The 13,740-nt window shown below is 34.8% G+C and overlaps 1 protein-coding gene across 2 annotated transcripts in view; it reads left to right on the top strand.

Annotated features, from left to right (window-relative positions):
- Positions 1-13,740, top strand: part of RNMT (RNA guanine-7 methyltransferase) — a 31,243-nt gene that overhangs the window by 369 nt on the left and 17,134 nt on the right. Inside the window, exons 2-7 of one of the 2 annotated variants that reach the window (XM_082697511.1) lie at positions 2,254-2,715; positions 4,073-4,208; positions 7,678-7,803; positions 11,119-11,234; positions 12,106-12,287; positions 12,812-12,976. In XM_082697511.1, the coding sequence (XP_082553637.1) occupies positions 2,296-2,715; positions 4,073-4,208; positions 7,678-7,803; positions 11,119-11,234; positions 12,106-12,287; positions 12,812-12,976 (1,145 nt within the window). In that variant the 5' untranslated portion in view covers positions 2,254-2,295. Of the gene's footprint in view, positions 1-2,253; positions 2,720-4,072; positions 4,209-7,677; positions 7,804-11,118; positions 11,235-12,105; positions 12,288-12,811; positions 12,977-13,740 lie in introns of both variants that reach the window. The other variant, XM_082697512.1, reaches the window with a different exon arrangement.

Here is a 13,740-nt window from a genome sequence, read left to right on the forward strand (position 1 = left end):
GAAGGCAGGCTGGGGGAGAGATTGTTGGATCCGAAGTAGCGTCTGTGTTGTCTTGAGCTGCGGATCGGAAATGTGAGCTGGAGGTTTAGTAAGAGCTAGGCCGCGCCAGTGACGGAAGAGGGTGATTTTGGCTGAAGATTTCCCTTCTCGCCTCTGTTGCGTCCTCTTAGGTCTCCCGAGTGGACCCCCGTCTAGCTGACGGGTCAGAGTGTAAGGGTTATCCTGCTTGAGGTTAAGCCTCGGGGTCCTGAGGGCTCGGTCGTTCTCTGAGAAACTGAAATGATGGAGACGTGATCTGCCTCAGAGGTGTGACTGTAAAGTCAGGTCGAAATGCCTGTTTGGGTATTTAATGCATTTCCATCTCGTTGTCAGTTTAATCATTACCCTGAGCTCCTTCCTTGAGGATTCTGAGGGGCAGCTCAATTTAGTTGAGAGTTTATTCATTATTGCACTTTGATTCCGTTTTTAACCTTCTTACCCATTTCTGCGGTCCTTTAAAATTCTGTGTGGTTTATTCTGACCTAGACATTTGATAATTTGGTGGCCAGTATTACTACATAATCATTTTAAGTGGTTATACTGAAAATTATGTTTCTGGGTGTGTGTGTGTGTGTGTGTGTGTGTGTGTGTGTGTTTCGCTCTGATTCCGTTCTTCCTAGTTTGGCACGTCTTGGTATTTTGTTACCTACACCTTGGGTAGTGAAAACTAATATCCCTTGAAACCTTTCCTGGTTTATAAGGACTTGTTTTTACCCATTCTCTTAAGCAACTTCATTTCTTGTTCTATTCCTTCACTCAAAAGACTTTTCGCCCACCTTTTTTTAACTTTCCGGTTTTGAATTTGTTGAATCTTACCAGTTTTTGGACTTTTAATCTCCCTTCTCCATTTGGTTGGAATAATACAGCCTAATGTTTTATTTCATTTTATTTTTTTAAAAAGATTTATTTATTTACTTGACAGACAGAGATCTCAGGTAGGTGGAGAGGCAGGCAGAGAGAGAGAAAGGGAGGAAGCAGGCTCCCCGTTGTGCAGAGAGCCCGATGCTGGGCTAGATTCCAGGATCCTGGGACCCTGACCTGAGCCCCCCAGGCGCCCCACAGCCTAACATTTTTAAAATGGTATATAGATTGTAAGATTCTTGAAGACTAACCACATAGTGCCTTATTGAGATCCTCTGTAGTTGAAGTATAGTAGAATTGTCAAATGACCTAATAAGTTCCTGTTCCATAGTTTACTTATTTCTCTCTCCCTTCCATTTTACTCATAAGCCTATGAACATTTGAAGGAGACTTAATAGTCATTAAGTTGCAGACTGGGTTTTGAAACTTCTTGTCCAAAGTTATTTCTGCTGTCTTCACTTTCTAATTCTGGCACCAATTATGAAATAAGGATTTCAGAAGTTAACTACAGGTTCCCAGACTTTTCCTGTTCTTGGTGCCTTAGTCTCTGAATTTTTATTTTTTTAGTATCACTAGGTCAAAAGAAATACCCACCAATTCTGCTTATTAAGTAGTTTAATCCAAAGAATTTAGTATTTATGTCTTAATAACTACTTAAGAAATAATACACACGTTGAAAGGAAAAAGTGTGTTTAATTTTTTGTTAACCATCAGTGCTTACTAACGGGATGTGTACACCTATTGGGTACTGCACAGTTTCTCAAGCTTTGAAATAAGATTTGATCTTGCCAACTTCATTTCCCGTTTCACATTGATTTCCTGTGGTGCCACCAAAATCTCAGCTTCACAAGTTCTGATAGCATTGAAAGGAATGTAGTGTGGTCTATTCAGTTGACACTGTGCTCTATTTGAAGCTGTATTTGTGGTATCTTCCATATGTCAGATACCAGGGTTTCCCTTAAAATTTTAAAGTGTCCTGCTGTGCCTGTACAAGTTTGTTATAGTGTCCAGCTCACAATTTGGGAACCAAGGCTATAAATTGAGGATCAGAATAGAAATGGAACTAGTGCCTGTGTAATGCCCTCCCCCCAACTTATCAGTCAGTTTCAATGCCAGTAATGACTTTTATGGGTAAGATTGTGTGTATGTTTAGGCCTTATAATTAGTACTTCCATATATTCAGAGATTCATCTGTAACATATATCAGTTAATGTTTTCAGTATTCTCACTATAATGAGATTTTTAAAAAACTCCTAGTTGGTTACTGAAATGAAATGGCTGGCTTCTGGTTAAAATTGATTTAAAGTTTCAGTACTCGTGTTTACCAGTAATATCACATTTTTGCCATTCCAGTGTTAGTTCATGAAGTTTTACTGTCTATTTAAGTAAGCAAAAATGGAAAATTCTGCGAAAGCAGAGGAGTGTGGAAAGATCTCTCTTGAAGAGGCAAAAGCGTCAGTCGATTTGGAAACAGAATCTTCATTCAGTATTAATGAAAACACAACCACTCCTGGGACTGGCCTTTCTGAAAAGGCTTCTATCTGTGGACAAGTAGACTCACCAAAAAAGAGAAAAATGGAATTTGAAGATGATCTTATAAAGGAAAGTTCTAGTTGTGGGGAAGATACTCCAACCAAGAAAAGGAAACTTGATGCTGAAATTGTCCCAGAGGAAAAAGGTTCTGGTGATGATGAAGGCATTTCAAGGAAAAGAAGAATGGAAACAGATGATTTTCCAAAAGATGAACCTTCTACTGGAGATAGCACACAGAAAAAGAGAAAAATAGAACTTGAGGATGTTCCTGAAAAGCAAAAAGTATGTTGAATGTATTTTTTTATTCATAATGGGATGTGTCATTGAAAAGTGGAACTGTTGTGAATATTTTTTATTTAATCTTAAACCTTAAGAATGTTCTATTACTAATAGATAATGTCTTAAGATAGAGTAGGCTTTTAACTCCTGTAATTCAGTTGCTTTTATTTAGGTGAAACTTAATGCTAATTGAGATAATTTTTGTTATTTAAGAACTTATTTCACTAGAAACCTGAAAGCTAGTTTTTATAATTTGCTTTTTCTCAGTGTTTTAAAAAAGACAAGTGTTAAGTTCCAAATGATATACTTTTTTTACTTTTTTATTATGTGTTCATCACTTTCCTGTGTCAGAAATAGAGATTGTGATTTAAAAGATAAATTTCAACATTACACCCACCTTTAATGTGATTCCTTTAACTATATTGTTTCCAGCTTCTCACTGGGGTAGTTACATAAGCCTGATATTTTGGATGGGTAGTGTAGAACAAGGGACAGCAAGTTATTTTCATCTGGGAATATTATATTACACAGGAATCTGAGGCAGAAGATGAGTTTGGATGGAAGGAGTACTTTAGTGAATGAGTAAAAGTTCTGGCATCAGTCCTGGAGAGTAAAGTGTTAGGCCAGGCTTTTGCCATTGGTACGGTGTGAATCCTTGTAACAGAGAAGAGCTTGTATTATACACAGTTTTCAAACTTTACCAGCAGCAAGACTCTTTATTCCAAGTAAAAATATTAACCCTGATACCTAAGATAGGTAAAAGATGAAGCACTTTGGTTGAACAGAGAAGTGTGGGAATTTGAAGCCCTTTATAAACTGTGGCATTTTTACAGAATGCTTGATGTCTTAGGTAGGTAGCCCAAATGGAAACTGTTGGAATAGATTAAAAGAAAAAAAAAAAAACAAAATATTGACCCTGAACATAGCTTAATGAGTTCTAATTCCTTTGTGTGTGTTATCTCATTTAATGCTTACATCAATTTTACATAATAATATAAAAAATATAACTTGTTCCTATTTTATTCTCTTGTAGGAACCCAATCCACTGACTGACATTTATTGAATTGAATAAATCAGAACTCTGGAAGAGTACTGGTTTTATTTAGACATTGAGACCAAAATGATACAGATGAAAGATCAAGATGAAAATCTTAAACCAAGAGATGTTTTTAAAAATAGGGAACAGGAGAGAACAAATCTTATGTGTGATTATAATTAGTGGGATTTTTGTCATCCATCCCATTGCTTATTCAAATTTACCAATTTCATTTGTATTTTATCCTTATATAGGTCAGATGATCTTTTAGCTTATTTTTGCCATGTTCTGATTCTTAATTTTGTTTCATTCTTTTATTTTCAGAAGTTAGAAGAGGGACACAGTTCGGCTGTGGCTGCCCACTATAATGAACTACAGGAAGTTGGTTTGGAGAAGCGTAGCCAAAGTCGTATTTTTTACCTAAGAAACTTTAATAATTGGATGAAAAGCGTCCTCATTGGTATGATTGATTGATTTTTGATTTATAGCTTGGAGTTTTTTATTTCTGCTTATGTTTCATTTTTTTTCCCAAATGATTACTCATATGCTAAATCGTTAAGTCTTTCCTTCCTGTTTATTAATTACCAAGTCTTGACTTCATAAAACTGGAGCAACAATTAAAACTAGACCTTCAAGATAATTCTTTTCATATTTACTTTTGGACTACATAAGATATATGAGTTTAATTGATATTAAGTTCATAAGTTAATTGGGCTTTCAAAAGGCAGTATGCTCCTTTTATACGTAAGATTATAGTGCTATTAAGTAATTATTCTATTTTACTCTTAATAGTTTTAGAACAGTGATATAATGTTGGATTAAGTATTCAGCTTCTAGTAAGTCAAGATAATGGGCAGGGTCATGATTTTTCATCTCTAGACCTTTAATGAGTCAAAAGGTCATGTGGAAATTTTTCATTGTACTTGTTTTTCTTGTGAAGTGTCTAGGGAAAAATAAAGTTTACTTTGAGACTTGATGAAGACGTTCAGCTTTTTGGAGCCTGCATTTTATTTATGGAAACTCATCTTTAGAATTAAAATGGAAATCTTTGGTAAAAATCTGATTCAGAATATATTTATTGCTTTGTATATCTCGTCAGATTCCTTATGTGAGTTTAGAGATTTTTTTTTTTTAGATTTTATTTATTTGTCAGAGAGAGAGAAAGAGCACAAGCTGGGCAAGTGGCAGTCAGAGAGAGAAGCAGGCTCCCCACTGAGCATGGAGCCCAATGTAGGGCCTTGAGCTGAAGGCAAATGCTTAACAATTGAGTCACCCAGGCGTCCCAAGTTTAGAGGATTTTTAAAAGCCAGCGGGTTTTGAAGTTTTTTAAGTAAGGTTTTTGGGTTGTTTGGTTTTTTTTTTAAAAAGCCAGCCTCAGATAAAGTGAAAATGCTTTCATGATTACACTGGAAAGAATAAGGTGCTAATTATGGGCACTTCCTACTAGTTTTGATGATAATTTACTAATTCTTATTTTACTTATTTATTTTAAAGATTTTAAAAATAATCTTTACACCCAACATGGGGCTTGAAATTAAAACCCCAAAATGAAGAGTCACATGATCTACAGACTAAGCCAGCCAGGCGCCCCAATAATTTACCTTTTTTTTTTAATTTTAGACTTACTTATTTTATTTTAGAGCGAGAGTGAGAAAAAGAGCACAAACAGGAGGAGTAGAGGAAGAGGGGGAGAGAGAGAATCTCAAGCAGACTCCCCGCTGAGTTCAGAGCCTGACACACCAGGGCTCGATCCCACAACCCTGAGACCATGGCTTGAGCCCAAATCAAGTTAGATGCTTAATTGACTGAACCATCCAGGCTCCCCAATAATTAAAGATACATTATTCATTCTGAATAGTATTAGGAATGGGAACTAGGGTCATTATTTTGAACACATACTAATATTTTCTGTCTCACTTTGTTTTTAATATTCGTGTTTTATTACAGAAATATGATTTATTTGTCTCTACTAGTTTTCAGCTAGGGTAATTGAATGTTGGCTCGTCAACCCCTCCCCTTTTATTTTTAAGGTTAGTATTGTGGCATTTTTAATCTATACTTCTAAGGTAATCTATGGACTCTAGTCCTAATTTCTTTTCATTTTTTTCTTTTCCTCTTTTTCTCGTCATCCTCAGTAATATAGATAGCTTCTAGGGTATTTTTTTCTGATGTGTCATTTATTTATATGTTTATTCATTGAATAAATATTTTAAGTTCAGCCATATTTTTCACATCATTAGTTGTATTATTTTTATAATCAGGGAAACAGGTCATTTTTTAAAAGTCTTAAGTCAAACTTAGCAAAAATTTTTCTCTCCATGTATTTATACTATTCTTTCCTCCTTCAGCTGTTCAAGCAACTCCCTTAATGGGTGCATTGCTATCTGCACCTGTCTTTCTGGTCCTGGTGTAATCAGTGTGGTCTGTGCTACTTCTTTCTCTGGCTTTTAACCTTTCTCTTCTCAATGCCCATTCTTGGTCATTCATTTTTTTCTTTTTTGTTTGTACAGCTTAGTAACTCTTGAATGTGATAAAGGTATCTCTGAGTAATGTTTCATGATGATTTTCCCTCTTACTAGTCTTACTGTATGGAAATAAAGAGATGTTACAGTCGTTTTTTACTTATTCCGTATTTGTTAGTGCTATTTTTTAAAAAAGATTTATTTATTTTAGAGAGTGCATGTGTGTGTGCTCGTATGGATTGGGGGAAGGGCAGAGGGAGGGAGAGAGAGAGAGAATCCTCAACCAGATCCCCTACTGAGCTTGGAGACTGATATGCGGCTCAATTCCAAGACCCTAGATTATGACCTGAGCCAAAATCAAGAGTTGACCAGTTAACCAACTGAGCTACCTGGGTACTCTGTTATGCTTTTTTTTTTTAAGATTGATAGCAGAAAGTTAAATATAGAACATTTGTGCTTCTATTGAAATTATTTTAAGGTCCTATGGACAGTGAAAGCCAGAAATATTCATATAGAATATATATATATTTTTTAGATTTTATTTATTTTAAGAGAGAGAAAGCAGGTGGTGGGAGGCAGAGGGAGAGGGAGAAACAGCCTTTCCGCTAAGCAGGGAACTTGACCCAGGGCTTGATCCCAGGACCCCAAGATCATGACCTGAGCCAAAGTTAGATGCTTAACTGACTGAGCCACCCAGGCTCCCTGTGAATATTTTAGCAGTCAAAATGGTACACACATGAAATAGGAAATGTTAAACACAGAGTAATAGAGGAAGAGTAGATCTACAAATTTGTATTATATCAGGTTTTAGAATTGCTGAATACTTCAGTTGTCTAAGAATACTAACATGCCTTTAACTGATATTTGAACCATTTGACTATTGATGTATGGGGTCCTACTAATACTATTCATTGGTTATCAAGGTGATTTGGTAGATTGGGATGAAAGATTTCATTTTTTTGGAGTGCTTTAAGAATTTTCATCACAGTAAAATTAAGAGGTATGTATAGTTTTTGGACTAGTTCTTGTATTGGTTTTGGTGGTAAGCCTGACATCTTTTATAAAAGTCAGGCACTCTTATTCCATAATTATTTTGAATTAGTTAGGTATATTATAAGCTAAATGTTTAGTTTTTAGAAAGAGAATACTACAAAAACTGAGTAATTTTTTTTCATATGAACAAGTGTTGAACTTCCTTGTATTAATTAGAATTTAAAATGTCTGCTATTCAGTGTTTAGTCAAATTCTAAAAATAATCTTCACAAACCTATATGAACTTTCTAAAATATCAGACATATATTCTGATATAAATGAAATGTTCACCAGAAGTTACGAATTAACTACATAAAAGAACATGTAATAGTTTATAATAATGTCAGGCAGGTGTTAGTAGGTATTAGGTGTAACAAACAGTTCATGCTGTAGTAAAAATAGAGAAATGATTATTATGACATTTTTCTCTTTTAGGGGAATTTTTAGAAAAGGTACGACAGAAAAAAAAACGTGATATCACTGTTTTGGACCTGGGATGTGGTAAAGGTGGAGATTTGCTCAAGTGGAAAAAGGGAAGAATTAACAAGCTAGTTTGTACAGGTAAGATAATAATGACATGGGAAAGAATAATTTGTGATCCATCAGGTAATTGGAAAATAAACAGAATCTCAGTATCACATGACACTAAAATATCTTAGAAGAAGATATCCGTGGCTGTGTTTGAGATGGGTGTTTTTTCAAATGAGTTTTGAGATTTTACTGATGGTGTTACATAGTATAGTTAATGAGCCCGGGATAACTTGTCCTCCCTAAAAGGAGGGAAGTAATCAAAGGTGGAGTCATGTAGTCATGTGTAAAGCACAAACTTGAAACTTCCACTGGCCAAAGATAGGACAGTTTCATCATCAAAAAGAATAGTGATTTCAGTGGATTGAAACACATCAAATAAAAGAAAAAAAACCTGTTGTTCACCCTTGGAGTAAGCTAGGAAACTTATTCATCATTCTGCAATTCATAAATTAATGGTTGGGGTATCTTCCTTACCCGATGTGAACTGTATTTCAAGATGACCAAATGGTTGAAAAGGGAAATTCCACTCTATTAAAAACTCAGAATGAATAAGTGCAGTAGCACTGATGAAAGTCACTATTTTCCATCTTTGATGAAATGATAGATCTAAGCAACAATCATAAAAAGTTGCTAAAGCTATTAGGTGAGAGAGGTTGATGGAATTTAGTAACTGAATGAATCAAGCACCTGAACTCACTAATCAGTCTAATACTAAAGTGGGACAAGCAGATGTTATATTCTTCCAATGAGGTGAAGTACATACCACCTGTGAAGTTACCTAAATTAGCACTTAACTTTTTTGGTTTTATAAACACTGTATACCCTTATTTTTAAGATTGGGGACCACAGGGGCTTCTGAGTGGCTCACATGGTTAAGCCTCTGCCTTTGGCCCAGGTCATGATCTCAGGGTTCTGGGATCGAGCCTCGTATCAGGCTCCCTGGTCAGCGGGAAGCCTCCTTCCCCCTTGCTCTCTGCCTGCCTCTGCCTGCTCGTGATCTCTCTCTCTCTCTCTATCAAATAAATAAATAAAATCTTTAAAAAAAAAAAAAAAAGATTGAGAACCACAGAAAGGTACTGTATATGTGGCTATAGCTATTGATTATAGAAATTAAAATTGAGAATTAAAATAGTATTTTTATTCATTAAAACATAAAGTTTAGCAAGAAGACTGGCACTTAAAATATTTTTCCAAATACTTTTAGAGTCTGGAATAATAGGAGACAACTGGGTTTTCATACCTGTTTCTGCATTCACTGTGTTGAGATGTGTTATTTGAAAAGTAGTTGTAAGATGAAGGGCTACTTTAACAGTCCTTTCAGATAATTGAGCATATTCATATTTCATACTGTATCCAAACTTCACAGGTAGTAGTTCCTTAAAGATAGTTACAATGTAGCATCTGAATCTGTGTCAGTGAAATTTTTGTATTCTATTATACTTAAATCCATTGGTCTGTCTTGTGCTTTGAATGGATTTTCTGCCCTGCAAGATTTTGTGATATTTGGAAAATAATGTTCACTAAAGTTATGCAGATCTTCTAAATGTTGACATCAAGAAATCACATTTTTTTAATATTAACGCCAGTCAGAAAAGTTTTGAGTATTGGGAAGACGCCCAGCCCATGGTGGTAGAAGCAAGTGTTTCAAGTTGTAATTCTCACTTGAAATCTCAGGTTTTATCATTGGTAACAAATCCTTTATTTTGCTTGAAGTAAGAGGCTCACTTGATTCATTTTCAAGAAAATGTCTGCCAGATTATAAAGTCTAAATAACCAGTTTGTCTGTCAGTGTTGCTTTCAAGTGAAAACACTTGACTGTGAAAAAAAAAAACAAAACAATGAGATACCACCTCACACCAGTCAGAATGGTTAAAATTAACAAGTCAGGAAATGACAGATGCTGGCGAGGATGCAGAGAAAGCAGAACCCTCATACCCTCTTGGTAGGAATGCAAGCTGGTGCAACCACTCTGGAAAACAGCATGGAGGTTCCTCAAAAATTTGAAAATAGAGCTAACCTATGACCCAGCAATTGCACTACTGGGTATTTACCCTAAAGATAGAAACATAGTGATCCAAAGGGGCATGTGCACCCGAATGTTTATAGCAACAATGTCCACAATAGCCAAGCTATGGAAAGAACCTAGATGTCCATGAACAGATGAATGGATAAAGAAGATGTGGTGTGTGTATATATATATATATATATATATACACACACACACATACACAATGGACTACTATGCAGCCATCAAAAGAAATGAAATCTTGCCATTAGCGACAAAATAGATGGAACTAGAGGGTATTAGGCTTAGCGAAATAAGTCAGACAGAGAAAGACGATTATATGATCTCCCTGATAAGAGGAAGTTGAGATGCCACGCGCGGGGTTTGGAGACTAGGAAAAGAATATATGAAACAAGATGGGATCGGGAGGGAGACAAACAATAAGAGACTCTTAGTCTCACAGAACAAACTGAGGGTTTCCCGGGGGAGGAGGGGAGGGAGAGGGTGGTGGGTTATGGACATTGGGGAAGGTATGTGCTATGGTAAGTGCTGTGAAGTGACGATTCACAGACCTGTACCCCTGGGGCTAATAATACATTATATGTTAATAAAAAATAAAAAATTATATAAAGAAAAAGAAGTGGCCAGTATAGCTCACAACACAGTCACACCAGTCCTGTTCAGACTTCACTAGGGAGCACAGATGTTCTGTTACTTTCCATTTCATTACACAGAATATTAAAAAAGAGCCAAGACTTAATAAAATCAACTGTTACTGCTTTATCAAGAACATTTTAAAATGAAATTGGTTTTTCCCCCATGCTAGTTTATAATAGTGAAGAAGATATCAAGTATTACCTGTATCATTTGGTACACTACTAGCTTGTATTCATGATAAGGTGCCAGCTTTACTTTCCAGTGCTTTTGCAACATCATTGCAAATCCCACCACAGGAAAAAGCAAGTAACTTTTTATTAAGAAAAAATAAACTTGATATTTTCAAAGCTGGGCCTTGATATTTTCAAAGTTGGGCCTATAGTTTACATTTTATAATTCAAGTTGGAGTCTAAACTTTCTGCATTTAACTTGGAATAAGCATTTAAAAATCATGGTAGAACTTTTCTGTTATCACTATCTATTGAGAGGGCTTTTTATCTTATTGAAAATAATAAGGCACTTACATTGGAAGAGATACTTTTTGTTTTAAAGGTAATAGAACCTTTTTTGCTCTTACTAAGGATAGATTTCATGCTAAATGTCTAGATTTGAACCATCTTAGCATTTACATCTTATCTCTGTGGGCCTTTGTTGCCAGTTACTAATGCCTGTCCTATTTCCAGATATTGCTGATGTTTCTGTCAAACAGTGTCAGCAGCGGTATGAGGACATGAAAAATCGTTGTCGTGATAACGAATATATTTTCAGTGCAGAATTTGTAACTGCTGATTGTTCAAAGGTACGGAATTTTTTTCAGTTTGTCAATTTATGTTTAATATTTTTAGTTTGGCTGAGTGATGTGTTTAAAAAGCAGTTAGTTCTTTTAGAATGTACTTTGAAACACTATAAGTCTCAAGACATGTATTTTCAGTTTCAGCTAGAAATTCTATTAATGATAAATTTCCTTAGATGACCCACTGAGTACTTCTGGGGGATTTTTACTTCTAGTAATCTGAAGTTTACAAATCATTTGTTGCTTTTCTATTCAGACAAGATTTATTTTCCAGTATTTTAAAATAGAACTGAACTTACATTTTGTTTACCTTGTGATTTATTAGGGTAGTTTCCCAATATATCAGAATCTGATGTTTTGCACTTTCCACTTGTTTCTGAATTTCTTAACTATTAAGTTTAAGAACTACAGAAGCGTTATGAAAGTGAGAAGGAAAAATGGTAATATACTGCTAGAATGTTGGAAACCTTTAAAAACACTGGCACTTTTAAAAAGTATCCCAAAGGCCAGCTTTGTGAGTGTTTGGTTTTTTTAAATCACAGTTATTGTTTGATATTTTACTTTAGCCTTGAAGTAAAGCCAAATAAAAGCATCAACTCTTTTAAATGTCATATTTGGTTGATAGATTTTGAAACATGATTTCATCCTTAGTTTTTAAATTACCTTGAAAATGGGAATCAAATTCTGTTAAACCAGAAGGAAAAGATCATTTCATTGTGGACCTCATTATACATAACGAGAGAAAGAATAGGTAGTTGGGAGGACATATCTACTTTATTTTAAGGACCCTAATTCTAGAAATTAATTGGCAAAAAAGTTTTTATATTGTAGTTAACATCAAAATCTTGACCCATTTTAATTTTTAATTTTGTTTCAGGAACTTTTGATTAACAAATTTCGTGACCCAGAAATGTGCTTTGACATCTGCAGTTGTCAGTTTGTCTGTCATTATTCATTTGAATCCTATGAGCAGGCTGACATGATGCTCAGAAATGCTTGTGAGAGACTGAGCCCTGGAGGTTATTTTATTGGTACTACTCCCAATAGCTTTGAACTAATGTAAGTGCTTTTGATATATTGTTGTTTATAAGATACTCAGAATTAGGCTTATTGTTAAGTAGCAAATGTTTATCAGAAATAGAGTTCATAAAACATGCCATGTTGATCTTATAAGGGCTGAATATTTTGATAATGTATTTGAGTAGATACTCAACATTTAAGGTCAAAACGTAGATTTACAGATGAATCTTTAAAACATCTTTATGGGTAAATTGGAGACCTATGCTATACCCAGCCAGAGGCTGTAGTGCTATGCAAACTCCAGATCAGATACTCAAAGACGTAACTAGTAGTCACGATAATGAAGTGAAGCCTGTTTCCAGCCTAATTTTATTAGTGAGCATGTGAATGATGTGTTAATGTATTGCTTCTTAAAAGTAGTTCAAATCCAGTTAAAAAGCTGATCAGGTATCTTTTTAAAATTGCATCTTGTAGTTTTTTCACATGCATAATCTTATCAGAATAAGTCTGAGCTAATAACAGCTTTAATCTTTTTATTTTGGTTTGGGGATAACCTTTAATAGAAGACGCCTTGAAGCTTCAGAAACAGAATCATTTGGGAATGAGATATATACTGTGAAGTTTCAGAAGAAAGGAGATTATCCTTTATTTGGCTGCAAATATGACTTCAACTTGGAAGGTGTTGTGGATGTCCCTGAATTCTTGGTCTATTTTCCATTGCTAAATGAGTAAGAATGTCATTAATCTGTTACTTTTCTCTTTTTGCCTTAAGAGAAAGAAAAAAAATTAGTATTTTTGTTCATTCCTTATTTTAAATGGAAACCAAAGAAAAAGTATAGCCTTGTAAAAAGAAAAAAGAGAAACTAACCTCAAGTTCAGGTTTATGCCATAGCTTCTTATACCTTGCTTATTTAGTTTTCTTTTAATCATGGAATTACTTTATCCTGTAGATAAGAAAGGGAGACTTTGTTGTTGCCTTCATCTTGTGGCAGAAAATACCTGACATTGAAAATAGTGAAATGTATTTTTTTAAACTGTTAGTAACTTTGTAATATAAATGAGTCTTCATAAAGCAAAACTCCTCCTTTGATGAGGATAGGTATTGAAAGTTGTTTTACATTTCACTATAGCTTTGAACTTTCGTACGTCACATAGGCAGTGTTGATAATAAGATCCTGATTCAAGAAAGCACTCATGCACCTGGTTCTAGGTGTCCTCTAGCCACTCAGGTGCCTTTTAAAATGAAAGATTTTTTTAAATGCTAGGAAGCACTAGCAATTTTTGTACTTAATTTGCTTAATGGTGATACACATGTATAGTCACAAATCATCACTATAATATAAATTTTTTAAAGACTATTTAAAACAGTTACACATTCAGTGAGACAGGATCTGAAAAATGCATAGGATTCTGAGATGTTCTTTTGCAGTTTTATTAAACTGAACAAAAACATAGTTAGCTTTTGTTTGGCAAACCTATTCAAATTGGACAA

This window comes from Mustela nivalis (genome assembly GCF_964662115.1).
Source record: "Mustela nivalis genome assembly, chromosome: 14".
Lineage (NCBI taxonomy): Eukaryota > Metazoa > Chordata > Mammalia > Carnivora > Mustelidae > Mustela > Mustela nivalis.